This window comes from Durotheca rogersii (assembly GCF_024521655.1).
Source record: "Durotheca rogersii strain YMJ 92031201 chromosome Unknown GGS23scaffold_18, whole genome shotgun sequence".
Lineage (NCBI taxonomy): Eukaryota > Fungi > Ascomycota > Sordariomycetes > Xylariales > Xylariaceae > Durotheca > Durotheca rogersii.
In genome coordinates, this window is record NW_026251249.1 from 101,052 (window position 1) to 123,798 (window position 22,747).

The 22,747-nt window shown below is 57.3% G+C and overlaps 6 protein-coding genes across 6 annotated transcripts; 4 read left to right on the top strand and 2 right to left on the bottom strand.

Moving 5' to 3' along the window:
• Positions 1–59: 59 nt before the first annotated feature.
• GGS23DRAFT_146057 (uncharacterized protein) lies at positions 60–1,603 on the top strand. Its single transcript, XM_051511303.1, has 2 exons — positions 60–712; positions 1,056–1,603. Exons 1-2 carry the CDS (start codon positions 597–599, stop codon positions 1,366–1,368), a joined length of 429 nt encoding a protein of 142 aa, XP_051370028.1. The 5' UTR covers positions 60–596; the 3' UTR covers positions 1,369–1,603.
• Positions 1,604–2,068: 465 nt separating this feature from the next.
• GGS23DRAFT_598486 (uncharacterized protein) lies at positions 2,069–10,301 on the bottom strand (the record flags this gene model as incomplete). Its single annotated transcript, XM_051518791.1, has 9 exons — positions 2,069–3,031; positions 3,120–3,603; positions 3,713–7,637; positions 7,692–8,144; positions 8,214–8,652; positions 8,738–8,850; positions 8,911–9,124; positions 9,215–9,578; positions 9,721–10,301. The coding sequence occupies 9 exons, from the start codon at positions 10,299–10,301 to the stop codon at positions 2,069–2,071; spliced, it is 7,536 nt and encodes a 2,511-aa protein (XP_051370029.1).
• A 2,796-nt stretch (positions 10,302–13,097) lies between these two features.
• Positions 13,098–14,230, top strand: GGS23DRAFT_146399 (uncharacterized protein). The gene is made up of 3 exons (XM_051511305.1): positions 13,098–13,155; positions 13,336–13,998; positions 14,080–14,230. The coding sequence occupies exon 2, from the start codon at positions 13,440–13,442 to the stop codon at positions 13,917–13,919; it is 480 nt and encodes a 159-aa protein (XP_051370030.1). The 5' UTR covers positions 13,098–13,155; positions 13,336–13,439; the 3' UTR covers positions 13,920–13,998; positions 14,080–14,230.
• Positions 13,754–15,641, top strand: GGS23DRAFT_146306 (S-adenosyl-L-methionine-dependent methyltransferase). Its single transcript, XM_051511304.1, has 7 exons — positions 13,754–14,165; positions 14,234–14,256; positions 14,326–14,344; positions 14,418–14,537; positions 14,606–14,920; positions 14,982–15,282; positions 15,357–15,641. Exons 1-7 carry the CDS (start codon positions 14,057–14,059, stop codon positions 15,460–15,462), a joined length of 993 nt encoding a protein of 330 aa, XP_051370031.1. The 5' UTR covers positions 13,754–14,056; the 3' UTR covers positions 15,463–15,641.
• A 1,805-nt stretch (positions 15,642–17,446) lies between these two features.
• GGS23DRAFT_146431 (beta-lactamase/transpeptidase-like protein) lies at positions 17,447–19,738 on the top strand. Its single transcript, XM_051511306.1, has 5 exons — positions 17,447–18,042; positions 18,101–18,223; positions 18,288–18,549; positions 18,622–18,800; positions 18,860–19,738. Exons 1-5 carry the CDS (start codon positions 17,502–17,504, stop codon positions 19,522–19,524), a joined length of 1,770 nt encoding a protein of 589 aa, XP_051370032.1. The 5' UTR covers positions 17,447–17,501; the 3' UTR covers positions 19,525–19,738.
• Positions 19,700–21,734, bottom strand: GGS23DRAFT_146435 (uncharacterized protein). Its single transcript, XM_051511307.1, has 3 exons — positions 21,260–21,734; positions 20,213–21,181; positions 19,700–20,160 (listed from the first exon to the last, which is right to left on the bottom strand). Coding segments are annotated over exons 1-3 (1,341 nt in total). The 5' UTR covers positions 21,631–21,734; the 3' UTR covers positions 19,700–20,159.
• Positions 21,735–22,747: the final 1,013 nt, after the last annotated feature.

A 22,747-nucleotide genomic window follows, 5' to 3' on the forward strand; every position in this document is an offset into this window, starting at 1 on the left:
TCGGGACCGCAGCAGACTGGCGATGCTACGTGGTGAGAGGATGAGACCGAGCGAAGGGGGGGCAGGGAAGAAGGGGGGGGGCGGGTATGCAGCTATTCCCTTCCTTGGCCGTCTTGCTGCTTAGCGTTGAGCGGGTTCCCGGCGCTGCGACGCAAGGGGGGGCGGATATCCGCACGCCCTTCCCTACGTTATACCGCCTACAAGCCAGCGGACCGGACAATTGGGGAACACACACCACCTACCGACCTCATCTACTTATTCGTCGCTGCGTGCCCCCGACAATTCTGTTTGGGCCGCGGGCCGTCGCGGATCAGACTTGTCCGACTCTGTACTCTCCAGCGCGCCCGCGCGCACTTATATATACCTACCTACCTACCTAGAGCTTACAGGCTCTGCCCGTCCCCGCCAGTCTCGCCGCGCATTACCCGCCTGCATCGCCGAACGCCTGGAACACCTACCTTTCTCGTTTCCGCCCGCCACCCCGGAGCCGCGGGCGCGATCCCGAGGACAAGAGACACTCGGACGACAGGGAAGAAGCAGCACCTACCCCGGGCCAGACTAGAGAGGGGGGAAGGAAAGGAAAGGAAAGGAGGTATATGGCTGGCCGCGTGCTGCTGACCGTCGACGCCCTGGGGATGGCGATCGGGACGGTCGTGGCCGACTGCTTCAACGAGACGCACATGTTCAACCCGCGGTGGCCGCCGCACGCGAAGTGAGTTTTGGCTGGCTCTCCTTCTCTCCTGCTCTCGCGGGCGTCATCGGCGTCGTCTTTATTGCTTTCCCCGGCGCGCGGCGCTGCCGGCTATCCACACGTACCCACCCCGTACCTATGCCCAGCAGCGCCGGCGGGGCGCGAATCCGGATGAGTGCGCGCGAGGTACGACGGGCCTGGTCCTGGTCCTGGTCCTGGTCCTCGTCCTCCGCACCGCCACCACCCGCGATCCTCCGCCTCCTGCGCGCGCCATCGACGCCCATGCTGACGACACCACTCCGCCGCGATCGCCCCCCCAAAAAAAGAACCCCGCCCGCTAACCATCTCCCCCGTCCGCTGACAGGTTCCACAACGTGCAGACCGTGCTGCTCGCCGAGATGCTCGCGGCGCTGACGCTGTACTACACGTGGCGGCGGGCGCGGACGGCGGAGCTGCGGCGCGAGCACCTCTTCGGCGCCGCCTGGGCCGGCTCCGCGTACTGGGCCGCCGGGCTGCTGAGCATCCTGCCGCCCGGCACCGCCGGCCGCGACCCCGAGTTCGGCGGCCCCGCCTTCCCCCAGGCCAAGCTCTTCGTCGCCCTCGCCGCCTGCGGCCTCCTCGGCGCCTGGCTCGAGGCGCGCCGCGTCGCGGCTGCCGAGCGCGCGAAGGAGGAGTGAGTGAGTGAGTGAGTGAATAATAGAGTACGAGGGTGGAAGGGGGGTGCAAGGGGTAGTTGACCGCGACGGAAAGAAAGAGAGATTTCCAACACAGGGCTCACAGGGCATATCTATGTATGGACGACTGACAAGCAGCGGATCCTGGTCTGCCGCGAGGTGGTGCTTCAAGTAGGTCTGCGGCACGGTGTATTTAATGCCTCCTTGTATACAGCCGGCAGAGATCCCGGGCTGCGCGACCCCTGGATAGGAACGGGTTTGCCGCCCAGACAGACACACGTAGTCATGGCATGCTCTTCACCGCTATTTTACTCGCGAGACCGGGAAAACGAATATCGTAATGAATCGAAAGTTATAACTATGCATGTACCTATATAAACCCACCGCATGTTGTGCCACCCCAACGTCTGCTGCGAGACCGCTTCCAGGCATCAGATTGCGAGCCGGGCGCGCGAGTGGAGAGATCGAGGCTTATTCTAGTGCTGACCAACTAACTTCGCGCCTATCGTGTTCGGTTCATTTTCTACGGATTTATGGACGTGATGAGGGATTATGTATGTATGGGATATTCGTCGATGCTCCCCGAACTCCAGCCTACGAAAACGAGCAGTTATTCCTCCGCCATCTACCTCTCCGCCCCCCCTCACATGGCAGCAGGTGACCACGCGCAACCCCCCCGCCCTCTTTTCAGGACTATCTGTATTTACCGCGGCGCGGCAGGCTTCGGCGGGTCGGCCTCGAGCTTCTCGACGAGCTTAGCGGCGACGAGCTCGGCGAGCTGGGCGAGGGTGCCGGACCCGACGATCTCGAGGACGCTGAGGGTCAGCGCGAAGGCGCCCTTGAACCAGCGCCGCAGCTCGATCGCCATCAGCGAGTCGAGGCCCATCTGGGCGAGCGTCAGCGCCGCGTCCACCTCCTCGTCCGCCGGCCGTAGCAAGAAGTCATAAACCTTGCGGCCGATCTCGCGCGCCAGGAAGTCGAGGCTCTCGCGCGCCCGCAGCACCTCGCGCGCCGCCGCCGCGCCCTCCTCCGCCGCCGCCGCCGCTACGCGCGCCAGGAACGCCTGCAGCGCGGTGCTCTCGCCCGCCGCCGCCGCCGCCATCGGGTTGGCCACGCGCACGTTGTGGTAGATGCCCATGCGCCGGTCGCGCCGCCACATGGTGCGCGTGCCGGGGTCGTCGAGGTCGGCGTCGGCGCGCAGGCCCATGAGGATCTGGGCGGGGCGGGGCGGCAGCGGGGCGGCGACTGGCCGGCCGCCCTCGAGCAGCGCCAGCGCGAGGAAGTCGAGGAACTCCCGCTCGCCGAGCAGGTACATCCCCTGGGCGCGCATGTTGCGCAGCGCGTGCGCGTTCTCCGCCACGAACCCGACGTCGCGCACCGGCCCGATGTTGAGCACCGACGCGGCCAGCCCCTGCGCCCGCCGGAACCGGCACAGCGCCTCCACGAACAGGTTCGCCGCCACGTAGTTGCCCTGCCCCAGCGAGTCCGCCACGCTGACGAGCGAGCTCGCCAGGAAGAAGAAGTCTAGGTTGCCCTTGCTGTTGTCGCCGTTGCTGCTCTCGCCTTCGGGCGGCGAGAATGCCTTGTGCAGGTTCCACGACCCCGCCACCTTGGGCGCTAGCACGTCGCGCCACTGCGACCACTCCATGTCTACCATCGGGACGTCCTGCGCAGGCTGGTTAGCACGACTCGCGCGTGGTGTGGGATGCTCGAGACAGAGAGAGAGAGAGAGAGAGATAGTGGATAAGCCTTACTTTGAGCACCATCGCTAACTGCAGCACCCCCTTTATCTGTGTTTTAGACTGCTGGATCGCCAGCTGCAAGTCCTCCATGCGGTCGACGCGTCCGGCTACTGCCGTTATGGAGCACCCCATGGACTCGAGCTCGCGGAACAGCGTCTGGCTGACCTCGCTGGTGCCGGCGCTGCGCGAGAGGAAGGTAAGGTGGCGCGCGCCGCGCTCCACCATCCACGTCGCGATGGATCTGCCGAGGCCGCCGACGCCGCCGACGAGAAGGTAGGTGGCCTCGGGGTCCAGCTCGACGCAGCGCGGCGGCGGCGCTGACGGGAGCGGCGCTTCCGTGCCGGGTTCCGGGAACCGCACCACCACTTTGCCGAGGTGGTCGCCGTCTTCGAGGTAGCGGAACGCCCGCTGGATCTGTTTCGCGTCGAATACCGTGGACGGCTCGATGGCAGTGACATGGCCGTTCGACGAGTATTCGGAGAACTTGTTCAATAGCCTGCACACCGTGTCAGCTAGTAGGCCAGAGACAAGTTTAAAGCGGAAACAGGACAGGAGAAAGCAGGATTGCCGGGACTCTGAGCAGTGTCTGAATATGGTAACCCTACCTTCTCAGCCATTGTGGCCGTTCCTTAAACTCGGACAGATTCATGCCATGGTAGGAGCGGTTGCCCGAGAAGGGCAGCATGTTTAGGCTCCCAGAGCCCTGGGAGTCGCGTAGGCCGAGCTCGATCATGGTGCCGAACCGGGCGACGCAGCGCCAGGACTCGTGTAATAAGTCTCCCGACAACGAGTTAAGGACGAGATCGACGCCGCGGCCGCCCGTCGCGCGCAGGATACCTTCGGCAAACGACGCGTCGCGCGAGTTGAAGATGCGCTCCCGCGGGACCCCAAGCTTCTCGACCAAGTGCGCGACCTTGCGCTCGCTGCCCACGGTCGCGTAGATCTCGGCGCCGAGCATGCGGCTCAGCTGGATCGCGGCCAGCCCGACGCCGCCGCACGCAGAGTGGATCAGGATGCTCTGCCCGGGCTGCAGCCGCGCGACCTCCACTATGCTGTGGATCACCGTCCCGAAGCACACGGGCACCGTCGCGGCCGCCTCGAAGGACAGGTCGCCGGGGATTTTGACGACGATCTCCGCCGGCACCACGTTCCTCGTCGCCAGGCACCCGTTGCACAGCCCCATCACCCTGTCCCCCGGCGCGAGCTCCGTGACCTCCGCGCCCGTCCGCACGACCACTCCCGCGAGCTCGTAGCCGAGCGGGATGCGGCCTGCCGCCGCAGAGGCGATGATGCCTCGCGCGAGCACGACGTCGCGGAAGTTGAGGCCGACGGCGCGGGTCTCGATCTCGACGTGCCCCGGCGGCAGCTCGGACGGCGACGGCTCGTCAGCCCAGTAAAGCGTCTCCATCGACCCGATCTTACCGATGCTCAGGGCCGTTTTCTTGGCGGGGCCGTCGCCAGCGGCGCGCTCAGCCGCCTCACCGCTCAGCGCGTCGGTGAGGGAGAAGGGGTGGTAGCGGGGGACGCAAACCTGGCCGCGGTCGACGGCGAACTCGCAGTCGGGGGCGAGGGCGGCGCCGTCGTCGTCGCGGGCGGCGCGGACCTTGTCGAAGACGGCGAGCACGCGGGCCGCGAAGCCGTCGCGCCCCTCGCCGGCGCCCGGGAAGTCAATCTCCAGCGTGCACAGCCCCGGCGCCGTCTCAGCCCGCAGCGTCCGTGCCGCGCCCAGGAAGGCCGCCGGCCGCGGGTCCGCGCACCGCATCTGCACCGGCCGCGCGAGCCATAGCACCCGCTGGCGCTGCGCCAGGCCGCGCGCGAACGCCTGCAGCGCCGACAGCGCCTCCGGCGTCGCCTCCAGGAACCACTCCCCGTCCTCGAGGTTGACGCAGGCGATTACGCCGACGTCGGCCGGTGGTGGCGGCGACGCCAGGTCGCGCGGCGTCGCGTCCCAGCCCGCGGCCTGCAGGGCGCCTAGGAGCGTCTGCGCCACGTCCGAGTCCGGGCTCTCGCACAGGACGGCGACTTGCTTTGTTGCGGGGGTCCTTGGGTTGTCTTGTGGTTGCGACACGATGGTGACGATCTGGCTGTACGCGTCGTCGTCGTCGGATACGAACGAGTCCACGCCGGTGAAGCCCGAGGCCTTGAGCTCGGCGTCCCAACGCGCGACGGGGATGAGCGGGTTTGCCGGCCGGTTGTCGGCCTCCCCCAGCCACCACCCCGAGAAGTGGCCGAAGGCGTAGTTGGCGGTGCGCAGCGTGGGGAGCAGCTCGGTCAGCACCAGCATGCCGTCGGGCTTCAGCAGGGACCTGATATTGGCGAGGGTCTGTCCGATGAAGGGCGTCGCGTGCACGACGTTGGTGGCCAGGATGAGGTCGTAGGCGGCGCGAGGGCCGCCGTCGAAGCCCTGCTCGAGCGGGGGGCGGCTGATGTCGAGCACCTTGTACTCCATGTTGGCGGCGTAGGCGAAGCGCTCGCGGGCCTTGACGAGGAAGCCGGCGGAGACGTCGGTGAAGGTATAGACGGAGTAGACGGGGAAGCCGCCGGCGTCGACGAGGTCGCGCAGGATGAGCTCGGTGGTGCCGCCGGTGCCGGCGCCGACCTCGAGGATGCGCAGGTTCGGCCGCGAGTTCGACAGCAGCCGCACGAAGTCGCCATGCCCGAAGCTCGCGCGGTTGTATATCTCCGTGAGCAGGTTGCCCTGCATGAGCACGTCGAGCGTCTCGCGCGCCCCCGTGAACAGCTCCTCAGCGTGGTCGCACACGCGCTTGATACCGGTCGAGAGCGCGCTGTGGTGCCCCTTCTCGAGGATTTGTAGGTGCGAATCGATGGTAGTCTGCCGCTCCGCCGGGCTCATCGCGATGAGACGCGCCGCATCGTCGACCAACGGGAAATTTCTGCTGTCTGTGGTCGCGTCTTCGATCTCTTTTCGCATCCAATCCCGAAGCTTGGCGAAGTGAGGTTGGCACGGCTCGAGCCCTTCGACCTTCTTGACTTCCTGGAGGATACACAGGAAAGACAACTCTTGCTGCAGTCTGAGGTGCTCCCTGTCGGGCTTGGGCGCCGCGAACAGCGTCCTGTGGTCGACGAAGTCGAAGTCGGGCAGCCACTGGATGCGTGCTGCGGCATGCTTGTCGATGGACTTGTCCGCGTCGTCGTTCTGCTCGAGGGGCTCCAAGTGAAGCCCGCGCATCCGCAGCACCACTCGTCCCTCCGCAGAGCACTCTACCTCCCCGAACCGGACATCGCCGTTTTTACTCCAGGCGCGTGCGCACATGTCTGCCGAACCGCGAGAGACGAACAGCTCGTCGATAGACGTGGGCATGTAGAGACCATCGAAGTTACGCAAAAGCCCCTGGGCCGTGGCGATCATTAGCAGCTGGAGACAGCCATCGATTGCTACGGGGTGGAGCGAGAATGGCGATGATGTATGATTGTGCTTATCGACCAGCCTGGCTTCAGCTATCTGCTCGGTAGTAGATGCTGTGATCTCGGCGAGAGACTGGAACTCGGGTCCGTAGACGAACCCGTTGCGCTCCATCGTTTCATAGAATGCTGGGGACGATACTTGACGAGGGAATTCTTTGGGGGCTGACGATGGTGTTAGTTGAGACCCCTCGCCGGGCCTGACGTCGCCTGTGCAGTGCTTGATCCAGGCCGAACCAGTGTAGGATGTGATGGTGAATTCGAACCACTTGGAGTCGTCTGAGTCAGTAAGACGTTTACGACGCATCGTCGTGATTACCTCTACCGATTTCGAGTCATTTAGGACGAGGGCTGCGTGGGCGACTACATGGCGAAGATGGTAGCTCGATCCCGCTTCAGCCCTCGCTACTTGACGGATGGCCTCGCCGGCCATGGAGACATATCCAGCGAAGGGGAAGACGATGTCGCCGCCGACTTTATGATCGATCAGCCAAGATGCGTCGTCAAGACGTAGAACGTTCCGCCAGATCGGCTCAGTATCCGGGGACGCGGCAGATCTCACGCCGAGTATGCAGTGGTGGGGATACTCGCGTTGCCTCCACGCAGAGGACAGTCTGCTCTCCCTCCAGAAGGATCGGCCGCCGTAATCCCATGCGTACGTGGGCAGTCCCGGCACGACTCGGCCACCCGTGAAGAGAGGACCAAAGTCAACGTGGACATTCTCCTGGTAGAGGCGACCCAAAGCAGCCAGCAAGGAGACCGCGCTATTGTCGCCGCGAGTCTGCGACGTAACATAGTTGCACTGCCACGAGCCCGTAGCGCAGATCTGGCGCAGGGGCCCCGCCAGCGCTGAGTGAGGCCCGATTTCCAGCAGTATATCAGAATCACCTCTCAGTTCCAAGAGGTTCCTCACTGCAGTGCTGAATTGCACCGGTGAGACAAGGTTCGAAACCCAGTAAGCTGGACCTAGCTCAGCTGGCTTGTCTATTACTTGGGTGGTGACGCTCGATATGAATATAGGTCGAGGTGATGTTGAGGACTCGGCGTTCAAGTTCACTTCCCGCTCTAGAAGCTTAAGGTACTCCTTTGCGGGTAAGTCCATGTGAGCTATATCTCCTGTCAGCAAGTCTTCCCTCTTCTCACTTCACTGGTGTCACTTACGGGAATGGTATGCCATGTCAATTTTCAAAACGCGCGCGAAAGTATTCGGGTCAACTGCCTTCACTGTGGACACTACCTGTTCTACAAGATCGCGATCTCCCGAGATGGTCGTGCTCTTAGGACTGTTCTCGCACGCAACCACTACGCCGTCTGGGAGAAGCCTGGCTACCTCTTCCGCCCCAAGTCCAATCGCGGCCATGGCTCCGTCCTTCGTGCCGAATTTAGAGGAGACGAGGCCACGATAATAGGCTGTCCTGACAGCAGACTCGAGCGATATATAACCAGCAGCGTATGCCGCAGCAATCTCACCGCTAGAATGCCCTACCACTGCGGCGGGTTCAATCCCGAGGCGCTTGAGATATCGACTGATGGCAATCTGTAGCGCCGTACACAGAGGCTGCGAGAGTTCAGCCTTATTTATGCGACTGATCTCTGCTGGTTTGAGAATCTCGGCTGAGGGACAAGAGGGAAGTGTGTGTCAATACGAAGTCAGCCAATTCTCGAACATACGGAACTGCTTACCTTCGATAGACCATCTAGGTGGATTTGAGGCACTTCTTAGAGCGTCGTCCATGAGTTGGACATCCTCCCGGAATTCGGCATCAGTGAGGAATAGACCCTTCCCCATTTCGGCCCATTGACTCCCTTGCCCCGTGAAAATCATGGCGATTTCGCGCTGAGATGGCTTTCCCGGAGCTTTGACCGCAGCAGAAGATCCTAGTATTTTCTTGCCGGACTTGATGACGAAGGCTCTGTGCAAAAACCGCTCTCGACGAAGTGCTAACGTATAAGCAATATCAGAAAGCAGCGTGGGACGCTGTGAAGCAAATTCCAGTTGCGATTCCATTTGCTTCTTCAGCGAATTCTGAGTGTTGGCCGAGAACATGAGCAATTCTGGCCGCCCTACCGTCCCCTCATTTCCTGTCGCCCTGATTGATGAAGGGAATGACTCGAGAATGACCTCGAATAGTGTTAGCAATGGGGGAGGAGAAGAAACGGCAGAAAGCCACGAATATCATCTGAAATTCCCGGTGACATCGACTTACATGAGCGTTAGAACCGCCGATGCCGAATGAATTTACGCTGACCCTCTCAGCCTTATCGCTGGGGAATGGGGTTGGCGTAGTTGGGACGGTAAGGTCCTTTTCCCTAAACGGGACTGGTGATTTGAAGCATCAGTACTCGACAGTTGCTTATGATCCACGGGGAGTAGACCTACTCTTCGGATTGGGGACATTGAACTTGATGTTGGGTGGTATCGTTCGGTTCTCTAAGGCCAGTACGGCTTTGATCAAACTTGCAAGGCCAGCAGATCCCTCACAGTGGCCTATATTTGGCTTTACAGAGCCGATGTAGACCCCCGAGCCCCCGAAAACCTCTCCAATGGCGGAGGTTTCTATGGGGTCGCCGACTGATGTACCGGTGCCATGACACTAAAGAGAATGAGGGTATTTAGCTCTAGGTGCCTAATACCAAGCGACCGGTTGCCGAAAGGGGAGCCAGGAGATATTTCGGATACGCACCTCGACAAACGCAGTGTCGGACGGATCCAGTCCTGAATCTGCGTAGACTTTCTTTATGAGATCCTCAATCGCTCCCTGACGCGGAACGAGCATTCCTGGACTTCTTCCATCGCTATTGATCGCGGTGCCGCGAATCACCGCTCTGATAGGATTGCCGTCGCGGATGGCGTCCGTGAGGCGTTTGACGTAGATAACGGTGATACCCTCAGCTCGGGCGTAGCCGTTGGCGGAAGCGTCGAAGCTCTTACAAGATCCATCTGGTGATAGGACGCCCTCCGACGCCATAAGCGATGTAAGGGCGGGCCCGAGAATCAGGTTCGTGCCCGCGACAACGGCGGCAGAGGCATCGCCGAATTGAAGGGATCTGCAAGCCTCATGCAGTGCTATCAACGATGCCGAGCAGGCAGTCCTAATGACCATGCTACACAACATTCGAAATGCTCGGTGATCAGCCAACGACTCTCAGGGGGCGGGGGGTTGAGTGTGATCGACACGTTATATCTCACCTTGGTCCGCATAGGTTGTACTCGTAAGAAACCCGATTCGCGAGCATCCAATCTCCAAATCCAGTGACGGTTTGATTTCCAGTGTGCTGATCTTCCTTGCTCTGCAGATGCAGCCACTCTTCACCGAATGTGCCCACATAGCATCCGATCGGCTTGCCGCGGTACTTGACCTCTCCGGCATCCTCGAGGCACTCCCGGACGACCTCCAATAAAAGTCTTTGTTGGGGGTCACATTTCTCCAACTCGAGCTGGGCCATGGAAAACAGCGAAGGGTCGAATCTCGAGAGGTCGTTCTCGAGATAATAACCGGTTTGGGCCTCAATGCACCCCTTCCCGTCCAAAGAGGCGTCGAACCCCTCGGCGTTATACCGGCTGCGCGGGACGGGCCCGCGTGCGTCACGTCCATTAACCAGAAGTTCCCAGAAGTCACTGGCGTTTTGGATGCCACCGGAAAGCCTCACACCTAGCCCGCAGATGGCAATCGGACTCGGTCCCAAGACCCCCGTCGTCGAGCCTTTAATTTCTTCAAAACTCGACGACGTTGGGGAATAAGATACGTGGGAGTTGCTGGTTTCATCCATCGTGACAAAGGGGAGGCAGAGACCTCGGCAGGGTCTCCGTTCTGGTAGTTAAGAACTGCCCCGACGGTGCAACCTATCGTTGTTTCTCCAACCTTCCGGAACAACAAGCACCGTTAGGTGTGATATCGGCGCTGAGACAGAACTGACTAACCAAACCTATCCCCCCTTGCTGAGCTCGCGGGGACGTTCGTCTTCTTATCAGAGCGAGAGGCGAAACCGCTTCGCGGTGAGATTGTCAATCGGATCGAAGCTGTCTGTCTAACCCCAGCCAGTCGATGATTCAGCGGCGAGGACTCCAAAGCGGTGGATGCGGACTGTGGATAACCGCGATAAGTCGACCACGATGAGTCGGTCGAGTCTTTGGCTCGCTGGCCTGAGCTAGGATCGTCCTACCGGCGCAGCAGGACAGGATGGGATACGCACACGCAAGTAAGATGCTAGTTTGGCGCAATCGCATGCTCACATCGACCGCCGCACTGTCTCAAGAGGCAACGCTGCCGGGTCAATATCCATCCCCGTCTGCCAACAGGCCCTTTCCTTGGGTAACAGTTCCGCAAAATTAAGACACTTGGATATGCGTGTTGGTGTTGGTGTTGTTGATTGGTAAGTACATGCTGAGATGGCTCAGCCATCCTTGCGTCGACTCTTATACAGTACGCCAAGGGAGCGGCCATCTCGATATTTTTGGCATACGGAGCATCCTAGCGGCTTTCTGGCGCTCTGACCTGCCGCAGAGAAGATGCAAAGTGGCATAGTTATACTGGGCAAGCCAGGAAGACGAGACCACACGGTATAAGTGAGGGATAAAGCTCGCCTGCAAGGGGTAAGGTTGCATCGACATCTGACGACTGAAATTTTGGGGATTCTGTAGTGCATGAGCCGTGAACCAGACTGCTGGGTTCTGTTCGACGGTCCCACGACCTTCCCGAGGCCTCGAGTCTCGCACGCAGAGAGAGCCAGCACGGTGTTTTTGCTGCTCGGCTATGATGTACTCAGGGAAAGGCAGCTCTCGTCTCGGTAGGCAGTCCCTTTTACGGCAACCCTCGCGCGGCTCGCATGGTGGTGCTCGGATGGTACACAGATGCGAGTGCGTGAACGAGTGTGCGTGTGCGCGCGCGTGCTCCTCATCATCGGCCATGGCGCAAGTTCTCTACTACGGTATGCTCGGGAGAGGCGGTTCGCCACATATGCCAATGCCATCGATCACACCGCGACTTGGCGACGGTACGTGACGGCAGAAATGACTGCGGCCAGCTCCAGCGGCCGCTCTGCGAAGAGACGCTCTGGGAGACCGGGCCAATTCCTTGGCCAGCCCACGTAAGAGACCACGGGTCGTATCCGCTCCTAGATTGGGCTTCTGGTCTTGCTGTTGCGGTTTACTGTGACGCGGGCGCGCGCGCCGAGGCTGAGATCGCAGCAACGGATATGGCAATTGAGATGGCAAGGTTGCATCATCCATGACGCCGCCCGAGACAGAGCAAGACACCCGCCTCGCCCCTGTACGTAGTACATAGGTAGGTACCTAGGTAGGTAGTGGTCGACAGAGGGGTACGGTTTGTACTATCGACTTGGTATTTTGTACAGACTCAGACGAAAACTGCGTGTCTGGTTAGTTGAAAACAATAAGTCCAAGGTACAAACCTACCCCCCTGTTATCCCCCCTGTTATCCCCCTGTTTATAGGTGCCCCACATCCACGACTTGTACCGCGTAGGTACTATGTATACAGATCACTGGAAATGACTCGTCGGCCCGGCTGTCGTACTGTGACGGATACAACGTAGCACGCCTCCCGCCGTTCGTGCCAGGGTCGTGAAGCTTGCCGAGCGAACCAATCGTAACGTGTATCCGTATCCAGCCTCCAAGCCAACCGCGCTGCCAGTCTTGGCTCTGAGGGCCAACAGAAGCACGAGACCGAGCAGCAAACGAATAAGCAACGCCATGCCGATCGATGAAAAAAGAATCTCCAGGCGGCTTTTGGTCGGGAGGGTGCCGACATGCTCTCTGTTCACCCGCCGTCAAGACGTGTCGCTACCCAGGATCGAGAGACCGAACCTCACGACACGGAAACGTGGAACGGTCGAAGTAGCACTCTGTACCACAATTTCGGTTGGATCCCTCGTGCCAATGCCACCTGCAAGATGAGGCTAGGACCCCGGGACCCTCTCTTCCTTTCCCCCACGCAGCCACAGCGATGGTGAGTGGTGCGATAATGGAGTTCTTCCCCAGGTTGCCCGTGTGTCTCGGCGCACACGGTCCTGCTGTGATCCTGTTCAGGTGTACCGCACGCACGCCGTGGCAGCGAGCAACGAGCTTGGTGAAGGAGTGATTACTTGCTGCGGGATCGTCCTCCCGCGGATCCTTACTTAACCTATCGACGATCAAGGCAATAGACAACAGTCCACTTTTCTCATATTTCTCAACAGGGACACGGTAGCATTAGGATTTCTGGGGCGCCAGGACGGCCGAGGGGTGCCACCCGGATACGGGCAGACGAGGAGAGGACGAGTCCAGAATAAATAAATAAAAATTAAAAAATAACCAGAGACACGCAGTAGTGGAAAAAATATCCATTGGGTTAATGCCCAATCCTTCACACTTACCTACGAAGCACACATATTCCGATCTGGACATGATAGGCGCTCGCAATCTCCCACCCCCCCGATCACCCTCTTCTGTTTCTCCCGCCTTCTCTCTTCCCCCCCCCCCTCTCTCTTTTCTCGCGTGTCGAGGCCACCCTTTCCCCCCCCCCCCCAGTCCCTCGTCTCTCCTCTACGTCGTCGACAGAGGTTGCTTAATGTAGAATTCGATCCCAATTTCCCATTCGACTAGCATGTTCACTGCGATCTGGTAGCGTACGGTGTCCCTGCTATTTCATATCCATATCCCTTCCCCTCCCGTCCCTCCATGCGTCCCGTCCACCGACGGATACAAGCACGCTGCGCACTCTCTCTCACACACACACCCATCCACCCTCCCATACTATATCTATCTGACCTAGTTATTTATTTACTAGCCGGTTGGTGCGACTACAGGAGCGGCCCGAAGCTAGCGTTGCGCTTTGGCCGCCAACACTACCGGGCTCAACACACATGCCACACCCATACTGTATACAGTACCGTAGGCTCTGGATGGCCGAATGGAGACTACTAACCTCGCCAACTCGCCAACAGATCGCGGCCGGCATAGATCATTGGCCATAAAGCCGACGACGGCTCGAGCCCCGTCGGGTTCCTCGTGGCTTCACAGTGCCCCGCATAGTCCGCGCTCCCCTTTGTACACCGATGCCTTCACCTTCACCCACCCCCCTATTCCGCCCTCAACCGACCCCTCGCCGGCAACGCCCGTGTCGATTGCTCGACCTCCTTCGCCCTCACATACGCCCGAAGAGTCGGGTCAATTTCAATATGCGCTCAGCTCCGCCACGAGCCTGTCCTCCCGTGTCCATGTGCGTCATGTGCTGTGCCAACTCCCCTCCCCGTCCTCCCCCCTTTTGGGCTTGTGGAATGCCGAACCGCGGAACAAACGTGCTAGGCACGCCGCCCTTGCATGTCGGCTAACAGACGGTATCAATAGTTCAATTCCACGTCAGAGCAACCATGGATGCAGAGTGAACTAGATGTGAATGGTGGCGGTGGTGGTGACGACGACGAAGACGACCCCGACGATGGCTCTGCACCCCGCCCGAATGTGAGAAGGTAGGTCATTAACAACGCCCCCTTCCTCCCGACGTCGGTGTTAGCTGGAAAACTAACCATGGAACCTATCGTCGAGCCTAGGGGCTCTACCAAGACCTCGACCAGTTCAAGCTCTTCGAGATTCTTTCGCTCGATAGTGTACAAGTTTGGCCGGACCTTCAATAGAAGTATGTGCGCCCCCGTAAGCCTTAACGCTGAAGCGGACTAGGTACTGACAGGGGCTCTCAACTCCAAGACTACTTCCTCCCTCATGACAAGGTACGCCACCTCAGCAATGGCCGAGCACTGGCTTGAGCGCCCCGACTAACCTAGTCGAAACGTCTATAGCAAGAGCAAGAAAGAAATGGTAAGGCATAGTTACCCCACCTCCCACCCCCTTTCTCGCTGCGCGGTTCGACGGCAACTGACGAGTCGAAAAGTCCTTCAACACGAGATAAGCGTTGAGGTGCACGATGGAGAGCTATACCTTTGTCCGGTGGTGAAACCCAAGAGAGTCCTGGACGTCGGCACGGGAACAGGTGTATGGGCTGTAGAATTCGGCACGTCCCACGCCCCCTTTCTAAATCGCTAATACGCTGAGACACGCATGTTAACATGGGTATTACAGCCAGGAGGAACCCGGAGAGTAGCGTGCTTGGGATAGACCTGAATCCGGTTCCGCAGCCACCTTTTATGACGCAGAATTGCCGTTTCCAAGTAGCAGATGCGAACGACCAGTGGAAGTACAGCCGCCCGTTCAACTTCATACACGTGCGCAGCCTAGGCGAGCCTACCGACAAGCGCCGGCTGATCAAGTCGATATACGACAATCTCGCGCCTGGCGGCTGGGTCGAGTTTCAGGAATGGGTACTGCACGCGCAGTCGCCGGATCGCTCTCTCGAGGGCACGGCCTTTCAGAGATGGAACGAACTCATGGCCGAAGGCAGGTCGCTCCCGCACTCGAACAACCTCTCGGGAACACCAGAACTAACTCCCAAAACCAGGCGTGCGAAAGCTGGGAAGGTCTCTCTTCTTCGTCCTCGAGTACAAGAGCCTGCTGGAGCAAGCGGGCTTCCAGAATATCGTCGAGCTCAAGTACGCGGTCCCCACGAACACCTGGCCTCCGGGCCGGCAAAGCCAGAAGATCGGCACCCTGCAGAAGAGCAACACACTCCAGGTCATCGACGTGTATTCGCTTGGCGTCTTCACCCAAGGCTTGGGCTGGTCCAGGGACGATCTAGATAAACTCCTGGTCGAAGTGCGGAAGGACATCGAGAACACGCGTATCCATTCGTACTCCACTTTGTAAGGGCATCCGCCTCAATGTCCCTTTCCCCACCAGGGTTTCCCGGAGAGGAAAATCGCTAACGTAGGTCCAGAATGACGGTATATTGCCAGAAGCCGCACTCTTCGGCCACGGCGTCGTTAGACACATCAGGCACGTCTCCGATTCGGCCGAGACCGTCGGTAACATGGTCACCATAGGGGGAAGGGGGAGGGGGGGGGGGAGAAGCCGGGGACTTGGCTGGAAGCATCATGATCTCGGGAAATGGATGGGACATGGGATACAACCAAAAAAACAAATACCTAGACGGGTTACATTTCGGGGAACGGAACGGCATGGCGTTGACAGATTGGCATTCGGAAAATCCCAGGGTAATTGAATAATGGCGGAGTGAGTTCGTCAGAGGGTATTATCGCCTACTATATCTGCTCCTACGGAAGAAACTGGACGACAATTTGCTTCGGTGAGAAACGGTGGGCATGAGCATCCCGATCCTAGCGAGTCGGTATGATCCGACTCGAGGCCCAGGTACAGATCTCTTGGAATAATAGATATCGATGGCTGGTCGAGACAGCTGGGCCAAGCAGTTCGCATTCAACAATGCTTGCGAGATAGAAGCCGCCGTTCTCTGCCGTGCGTTGCTGTCATCGGTGTCTGTAGTATCGGCGTTCGTTGATCTTCCAACATTGCATCGGATATCGAGTTTCTATCAATCAATCAATCCCGAGAGTCGGCGCTTGAACAACCAGCGCGTCGAGGCCCAGGCCGACCTCCTCGAGTACCTGCGCCGGAGTCAGTTCGTCGAGGCAGACCTCGCACGCTTGCGCTAGTGCTCTCTCCTGTCTCGTACCGTCGCTGGCTGAACGAGATCGATGTGGTCACGGGAGCTTCGTGTCTGCCTCTGTTGCGAGATGTCTGCTAATATCATGTTAATTTGGGCAAAAATGTTTCGGCGTATGCTGGATAAGAACACGCCGGCCAGAGATCCGACGCCGGGAAGGTACTAACTCCTCTTGTTCGTGTCCATGGAGGATGGATGCTCGACGGCGGCAGTTAAACCCCGAAAGTTCCTGTCCTAAGAACACAAGGCGCGTTGTCATCTCAGGATAGCTGCTGTGGGTGTTGTTTGCGCTTGAGAAGGCCGCGTCCTTGTTATGATCATCGATTGTCCATGCTCTTATACGCGTCCGCGGCGACGCGCGAGCCAGCTTGCGGCCCTTGGTCGCATCGAACGATGCTAGGTCTGACAGGTCCTAGTAGGAGATCATCAATAGCTACCAATCCCAGTCCTCAAGTAGGTACCTTTCATCTAGGTGCTACGTAGGTAGGCACTAAGAGATATTGACATCAAATTATGCGAACGCACCCCTCGCAGCCCGAGGACATATAACGTACCGGTGTCGCATACATCAACTACGGTGGTATCTCTCCTCTTGAAATTCCTCTCAGATCCACTTCCAAAGATATCACCGTGTCCCGGGTCAGAACACAGGCTCGTGGGTAATAAACCATGCACCGCTCCCCCCTCCGACGGTTACGTCAACATCCTGTTCTGATTAGCCGTCAATCTCATCACCAGGCAAATACCCGGTCTACGCTCTAGGATTCTCCAACAGTTTCTGGTGCCACAAGATAAGCCCAATATAATATTAGGCGGCAAGGGGGCTGTCCATGTGTCACGCCGGAGATATTGGCATACCTAGATTCCCGTCTTACCCCTAGATCCGGAGTCTAGACCTTCTGGGGCCTTAAATAGCACAAGAAGCGTACTATATATCTAAACGCATCCCGTGCAATATACATTCTAGAGTCGTTCCCGGTAAGCCTTCGATTGGACGGGCTACGGGTGCGCCAATTGTACTCGTTGGTATTGCCTCGGATCAGACCCGGTCGATTTCGTCATGGGGTGATTTTCCTTCGCAGGTCGTATTGAGATAGTAGAAATATTTTCCAATCACGGTGCTATCATCCGCTTAGTCGGTTAATTGACTAGCTTCATCTCTCGTTGATTCCACGTTGTGATCGATTCTGGAAAGGAGGAGAGGCTATGTCAACGTTCCGACGGGAGAGAAGGACGCTGATGGGGACACTGAGAGCCTGCTGTTAATACAATGAGGTATATTATATTGCGTGGCCGTCTGCTAATCTCGTTTGCCGTTACGCTTCGAGTGTCTTTCTTTGACGAGTTGAGAACCCCTTTCCTCTCGCGATCTACATAAGTCCCGAAAACCGACTCAGGATGTGGCTTCTTAAAATCTTAATCGTTTTCCTCGTTACAGGCAGTGTATATGCCGCGCCAAATTGTCCTCTCTACGGCTTGGGATATCCCAAGCCAAGCCACCTCCTTACGCAACCGGGCATCAAGACAGCAGCAAGCTCGTTAGACTCGGTGTTTTCTCAGTACATCGACAAGGATAGTGGGACTGGGTCGGAGCGGTTTTCCTATTCGGTCGAGGTCTTCTCGGCCGACGAAGAACAGCCGTTATGGTCACACCATTGGACCGCGCCTAACCTGGCGGCACTCAGCTCGACTGGTGTTAGGAGAGTAGATGGAAACACTGTCTACCGCCTAGGAAGCGTGACCAAGGTATTTACTGTGTTGACATTTCTGGCAGAAGTCGGTGACGCCGTGTGGAACGAGCCCATCACGAAGTATATTCCGGAAATCGCGGCCATGGCTGCTACCGGCGATGATCTATCGCATTCTATATTCACGCCCGATTGGAATTCCATCACCATTGGATCTCTAGCAAGTCAAATGTCTGGTCTTAGCCGAGACTGTGAGTTCCCTCCCAGGAAACCTGTCCAGCCGGCCTAATTCTCGTACACTGTCTACAGACGCACTGCTCGGCGAACTCACTCAGGGGTCGAATGTAACTCAAGCCGCTACCATCGGATTCCCGGTTATAAGTGAGACCGAGATACCACCTTGTGGAAACCGGCCTGTTTGCAGCCGATCACGTAGGTTCCTCCTTTCCGGCAAGCTTGACATTCAACGTAGTTAAGTTGCTGACCCTAAACATAGAGTTTTTTAAAGGTCTTGAAAGGCTGCCTCCATCATTCTCGCCGTTTGTCACTCCAGCCTACTCAGACATCGGGTTCACACTTCTCGGGTATGCCCTAGAGAAAATGACGGGGAAGCCGTTCAGTAAAATGGTCCAGGATAAAGTCATCAAACCCCTAGGGTTAAGCCGTACATTCTACTCGGCTCCCAAAAACTCGCTCGGGATCATTCCAGGTGAACCGTATGTAACTGGCTGGGCCTTCGACATGCAGAATGAATCTCCGTAAGTGTCAGGCCGTAGAGTGCGATCTCTCCCTGACATCTTGAATGGCTCAGTATGACTGACTGGAAAAAGTACCGGAAATATGTACTCATCGTCCTCGGATTTGTCTCGAGTTGGTCGCGCTATTATACAATCCAAACTCCTACCTCCTGCAATGACGAGACGATGGCTTAAACCCGTGACCTTCAGCTCAGATCCTAGATCGGGTGTCGGGATTCCCTGGGGTGTCCGACAACTTCCCCTCCTTAAAGGTATGCTAACGGCCTTCCGATCGTAACGACCCGAGATAATACTGACCTTACTTGCATAGGGGCCGACTCACCTTACCAGTTTGCGACTACGTTTAATAAACTAGGGAACCTAGGCAAGTACAGCGCTTTGCTGGCCGTCATTCCCGGCTTTGACATCGGATTCTCCGTTCTCGCCGCCGGCGATTCGCCCCCCAGCCTCCTCACGGACATCGCGGACACGCTATCAGATACATACCTCCCGACTCTGGTCAACATCGCGGGCACCCAAGCTAGCAATACGTACTGCGGGGTATATAAAAGCTCGGATCCGGCGGTAAACTCGTCTCTGAGTATTGTGCTCGACGCCGGTCCCGGACTGGCCCTGGCTTCGTGGATCAGCAACGGAACGAACTTGTTGTGGTACTCGGTAGCTATGAGCCGCAACGTGACGGAGTCCTACTGGGATAAGATCAGGCCCAGCGTCCGGCTCTATCCTACGGGGCTGTGGGACGCAACAGCAGACGGCGGGAAACGAGTTGCGTTCAAGGCCGTGTTCGAGGACCTGAGCTTGCCCAATACCACGAAGCCGTTCACGACGGACTGCTCGACTTGGGTCAGCGTTGCCGGTATCATGTACGGCTCGAAGCCGCTGGACTTGTTCATCTTCAATTTCAACGCGGCCGGTAGCGTGACAAGTGTTGAGAACGCTGCGCTGAGAAATAGGCTGGGCAGGGTGGAGGCTTGATGCCTCTTGTGTGATCGGAATACCTAAGCTGCGATGTAATAGAGCGAACATAGAGACGGGATGAAGACACGCCATCGGAAAGCGTAACGAGCCTCGAAGGTTTCCCGCAACGCTGGCCTTTCTATGTGATCTCATTCGCGGCGACCCTACTTCGACAGAATTGCTATTAGCATACCCGTAGATAAAAATCTGAACGTATATTACAGGCGCTGCCACCTTTCGGGGCCCCAGCTTGCATATTGACGCACCGCAACCTTAATATCGGAAAGTCCCCTACTATAATAGGTATTGCAGACATGAATCGTTTTTCTTCAATTATACAGAAGGCCGAATGAGCGCTTTCCACCTTGTTCCAATGCTCGATTATTTCTGCTTCTCGTAGAGAGAACAGAGACTCGCCATAGGTCGCCAAATCCTTTCCCGGAATTCATTCTGTGTCTGACAGTCCTGGTATGCCCCCCAATCAGTCCGTCCCAAGCAAGCACCTACGATTTCGGCATAGATGGTCCCGGTAGAGTGTTCTCATTGCTCGTTTACTTTGCCATAGAGGGACTTCCTCAGGGTATCGGAATTGTTCACAGGCTCGAACATGCTGGTAACGAGTTTCCAACACCCTATCTCTGTAAGCACAATCCCCTTATCATCGTTAGTTACCTAACTGGTCGTCGGATATCAATCAAATACTCACTAATGAGTATATGTCGTGATACTTTTCGGAGCGGGATGGTCTTCCCCATCTCTCTGGGTGCCGGTAAAGCGCATGGAGATGCTGCTTTGAGGGTCTTTGATGCTCCCCAAGTCCATGGAACGTAGACTCTGAACATACTTATTATTAATGCTGGCGAGGAAGTCGGTGACGGCCGAGATAACAGCTGCTGCATCTTCGCGGATATTCTCAACGATTTGGATGTGCTGTAAATCCTTGAGCTCGCTTGAACTGGTCTCCAAGATCAACTTATTCAAAGAGGCGAGTCGTTCGAGCGCCTCCTTAGCTGCCTGGGTTGGTAGGCCTATGGTGCCTCCTCCATCTAATACAGTATCGGATTTCACAAGTCGATCGGCTATCCCGTTAGCCGCACGGGCGTCCGAAAGAGCTCGTTCGATCACTTCGATATCGTAAATGAAGGACGGTGATCCTTTAGTCATCCACCTTACAAGAGCTGCCGTCGAGCCCGAATCGAGGGGCCCGGTAAATCGAAAACGGAGGTCAAGGAATTCCTTTTCCTCTAGTCGTTCGACGCCGGTGCCTTGCGACGCCACGTCCGGCCAAGAAGGAAGAGTTTCCCATCTCGTTAAGCGAACAATAGCAGGGTGGCCTTCTGCCGCCATCGACGCATACAGTGGCTGCCTTGAAAGTCCGGCCTCTAATTTGAGCAATTCTCTATGCAGGGTGGGGAGAGTGACGACTCCCAACTGCTGCACCATGCTAGTCATCTCTCGCATGAGAACTTTGGTGAAGGAGGGGTGTTTACCAACACCCTTAGGCGTCCAATTGTCCTTATCAGCCGCTGCTAGGATTTCAACATTGTGTAATACTTTACCCCGAGCTGCCTGTCCAGCGTAGCAACAGTCGAGGAATATTACAACATCGCAACCGGCTCCAAGAAACTGAGGCTGGATGATTGACCAGTCCAGGGTAGGTCCCCCGTTTATAAGCCTGTAATATGTGTCATCTCAGGAATCCAGTCCTGTCTAGGGGATCGGTCAACATTAGGTATCTATGAAATGTGCTTACGCTGCCCATGAGTATCTCGACTCGTTTTGCTGGGGGACATCGCTATGTCCACTGTAATAAACGATTATGAGGTTATCCTCTCCGCCGAAGCACTTGATAAACTGGGCAACGTGCAAGCTCAAGGAATGCTGTGAATCCGTGGACGGAATTCTGTAAGGCCGCACTGTGTAGTTAAAATGCTTATGAAACATTTCTTCCAAGGCCTCAGCCTCAGCTCCGAATGTAGCCTCCCCCTCTTTCCACGTAAGGAGGAGCACGTTAACTTGGCGGTATCGCTGTATGCGTCGTTGTCGATACTTCTGTAGTTCGCCGGCAACTTCTTCTCGTAGACAGTCATTGTTGCCGGTGGTTTCCGCTTTAGTTGAGGCCATGATAATCTCCAACGTGTGAGGGGATCGTGATAGGTAGCAAGATGTCGAGCTACTATGTAGGATAACGTGTATGAGATACGCGCGCGGGGTGGGCTATAGGCTTCGTGATTGTAGGCAGGTTGATCGGGCGTCGAGCAAGTGAAAAGCGGACCGGTTAAGAGACATGCGCAAGGGGAGCCTCGGCTTATATATAAGTATATTCACGCGATCTAACCTGTGAACTTAGGGGCTTTTCCCTTGCAAAGGCTCTGAGAGCGACTCATTAGTGAGGGCGCCTAAAAACGTCACCAATGCTGTGAAGCCGGGCAGATAGTTAGGTGCACATGTATGCGTGTAGTAGCATGAGCCACGAGAACCGTCAGGAAGCACGCCGGCGACACGTGACGTAAATATGCCTACTGGAGGGTACAGGTCGGCAAAGAGGACAATCGGGACACATATTTCCTGGCTACGGTACCCCTGGGCCCTGGTATAGATGAAAGATAGACCTGCCATTCAACGGGAATGCGTACAAAGCTAACCTTGTATGAGGCATGTGTGTCTTCGACCGCCGACAGATAATAGCTGCTTGCTCGGATCGGTATTACAGGCTGCAATAGCTTGGATAGACGAACTTGATATAATACCCACTTGCCGATAATCCTCTTCGCAACCGTCATTTCCAGTTGCCGTATTCATACCAGCAACTTCCCCCTCGTCCTTTCAGTACCACAAAATGTCATTGGCGCCCTGGTCTAGTATTAACGCGGTCGTAGGCATCGCAGGCTCGGTAGAGAGGCCCAACATACCATCCTTCGCCACCCCCAACTACATCTCAGCGCTAAGTCTCAGCGCGCATGGAAATATATTCTCCCTACTATCTGAGGCTTCCTCGCACGGGCATTCAATCGGCGGGCACTGGCGGCTACTGAAACATCGAAATTGGTGAACATGGGAGAAAGAGATTGCTAGTTGCGGTCAAGCGAAGCCGCCTGCTTCCTAAAATCGTGTCACACGGGCATTGCGCCAAGTCTGCCAAGGGCGCCTAGGTAACAGGCAAGGAGACAATAGAACCAACACACCTACAATAGTAGGGCTAGTAAGAATCTATGAATAATTGCAGTAACTGAGGATAGTA

Coding starts and splice junctions, on each gene's coding strand:
- GGS23DRAFT_146057 (XM_051511303.1), top strand. CDS start 597: ATGGCTGGCCGCGTGCTGCTGACCGTCGACGCCCTGGGGATGGCGATC. Junction 713..1,055: donor CGGTGGCCGCCGCACGCGAA/GTGAGTTTTGGC, acceptor GTCCGCTGACAG/GTTCCACAACGTGCAGACCG.
- GGS23DRAFT_146399 (XM_051511305.1), top strand. CDS start 13,440: ATGGAGACTACTAACCTCGCCAACTCGCCAACAGATCGCGGCCGGCAT.
- GGS23DRAFT_146306 (XM_051511304.1), top strand. CDS start 14,057: ATGGAACCTATCGTCGAGCCTAGGGGCTCTACCAAGACCTCGACCAGT. Junction 14,166..14,233: donor TGGCCGGACCTTCAATAGAA/GTATGTGCGCCC, acceptor CTCAACTCCAAG/ACTACTTCCTCCCTCATGAC. Junction 14,921..14,981: donor GAACGAACTCATGGCCGAAG/GCAGGTCGCTCC, acceptor TCCCAAAACCAG/GCGTGCGAAAGCTGGGAAGG.
- GGS23DRAFT_146431 (XM_051511306.1), top strand. CDS start 17,502: ATGTGGCTTCTTAAAATCTTAATCGTTTTCCTCGTTACAGGCAGTGTA. Junction 18,043..18,100: donor GTCTGGTCTTAGCCGAGACT/GTGAGTTCCCTC, acceptor CACTGTCTACAG/ACGCACTGCTCGGCGAACTC. Junction 18,550..18,621: donor GACATGCAGAATGAATCTCC/GTAAGTGTCAGG, acceptor GACTGGAAAAAG/TACCGGAAATATGTACTCAT.
- GGS23DRAFT_146435 (XM_051511307.1), bottom strand. CDS start 21,630: ATGGCCTCAACTAAAGCGGAAACCACCGGCAACAATGACTGTCTACGA. Junction 21,182..21,259: donor TCGAGATACTCATGGGCAGC/GTAAGCACATTT, acceptor CACATATTACAG/GCTTATAAACGGGGGACCTA.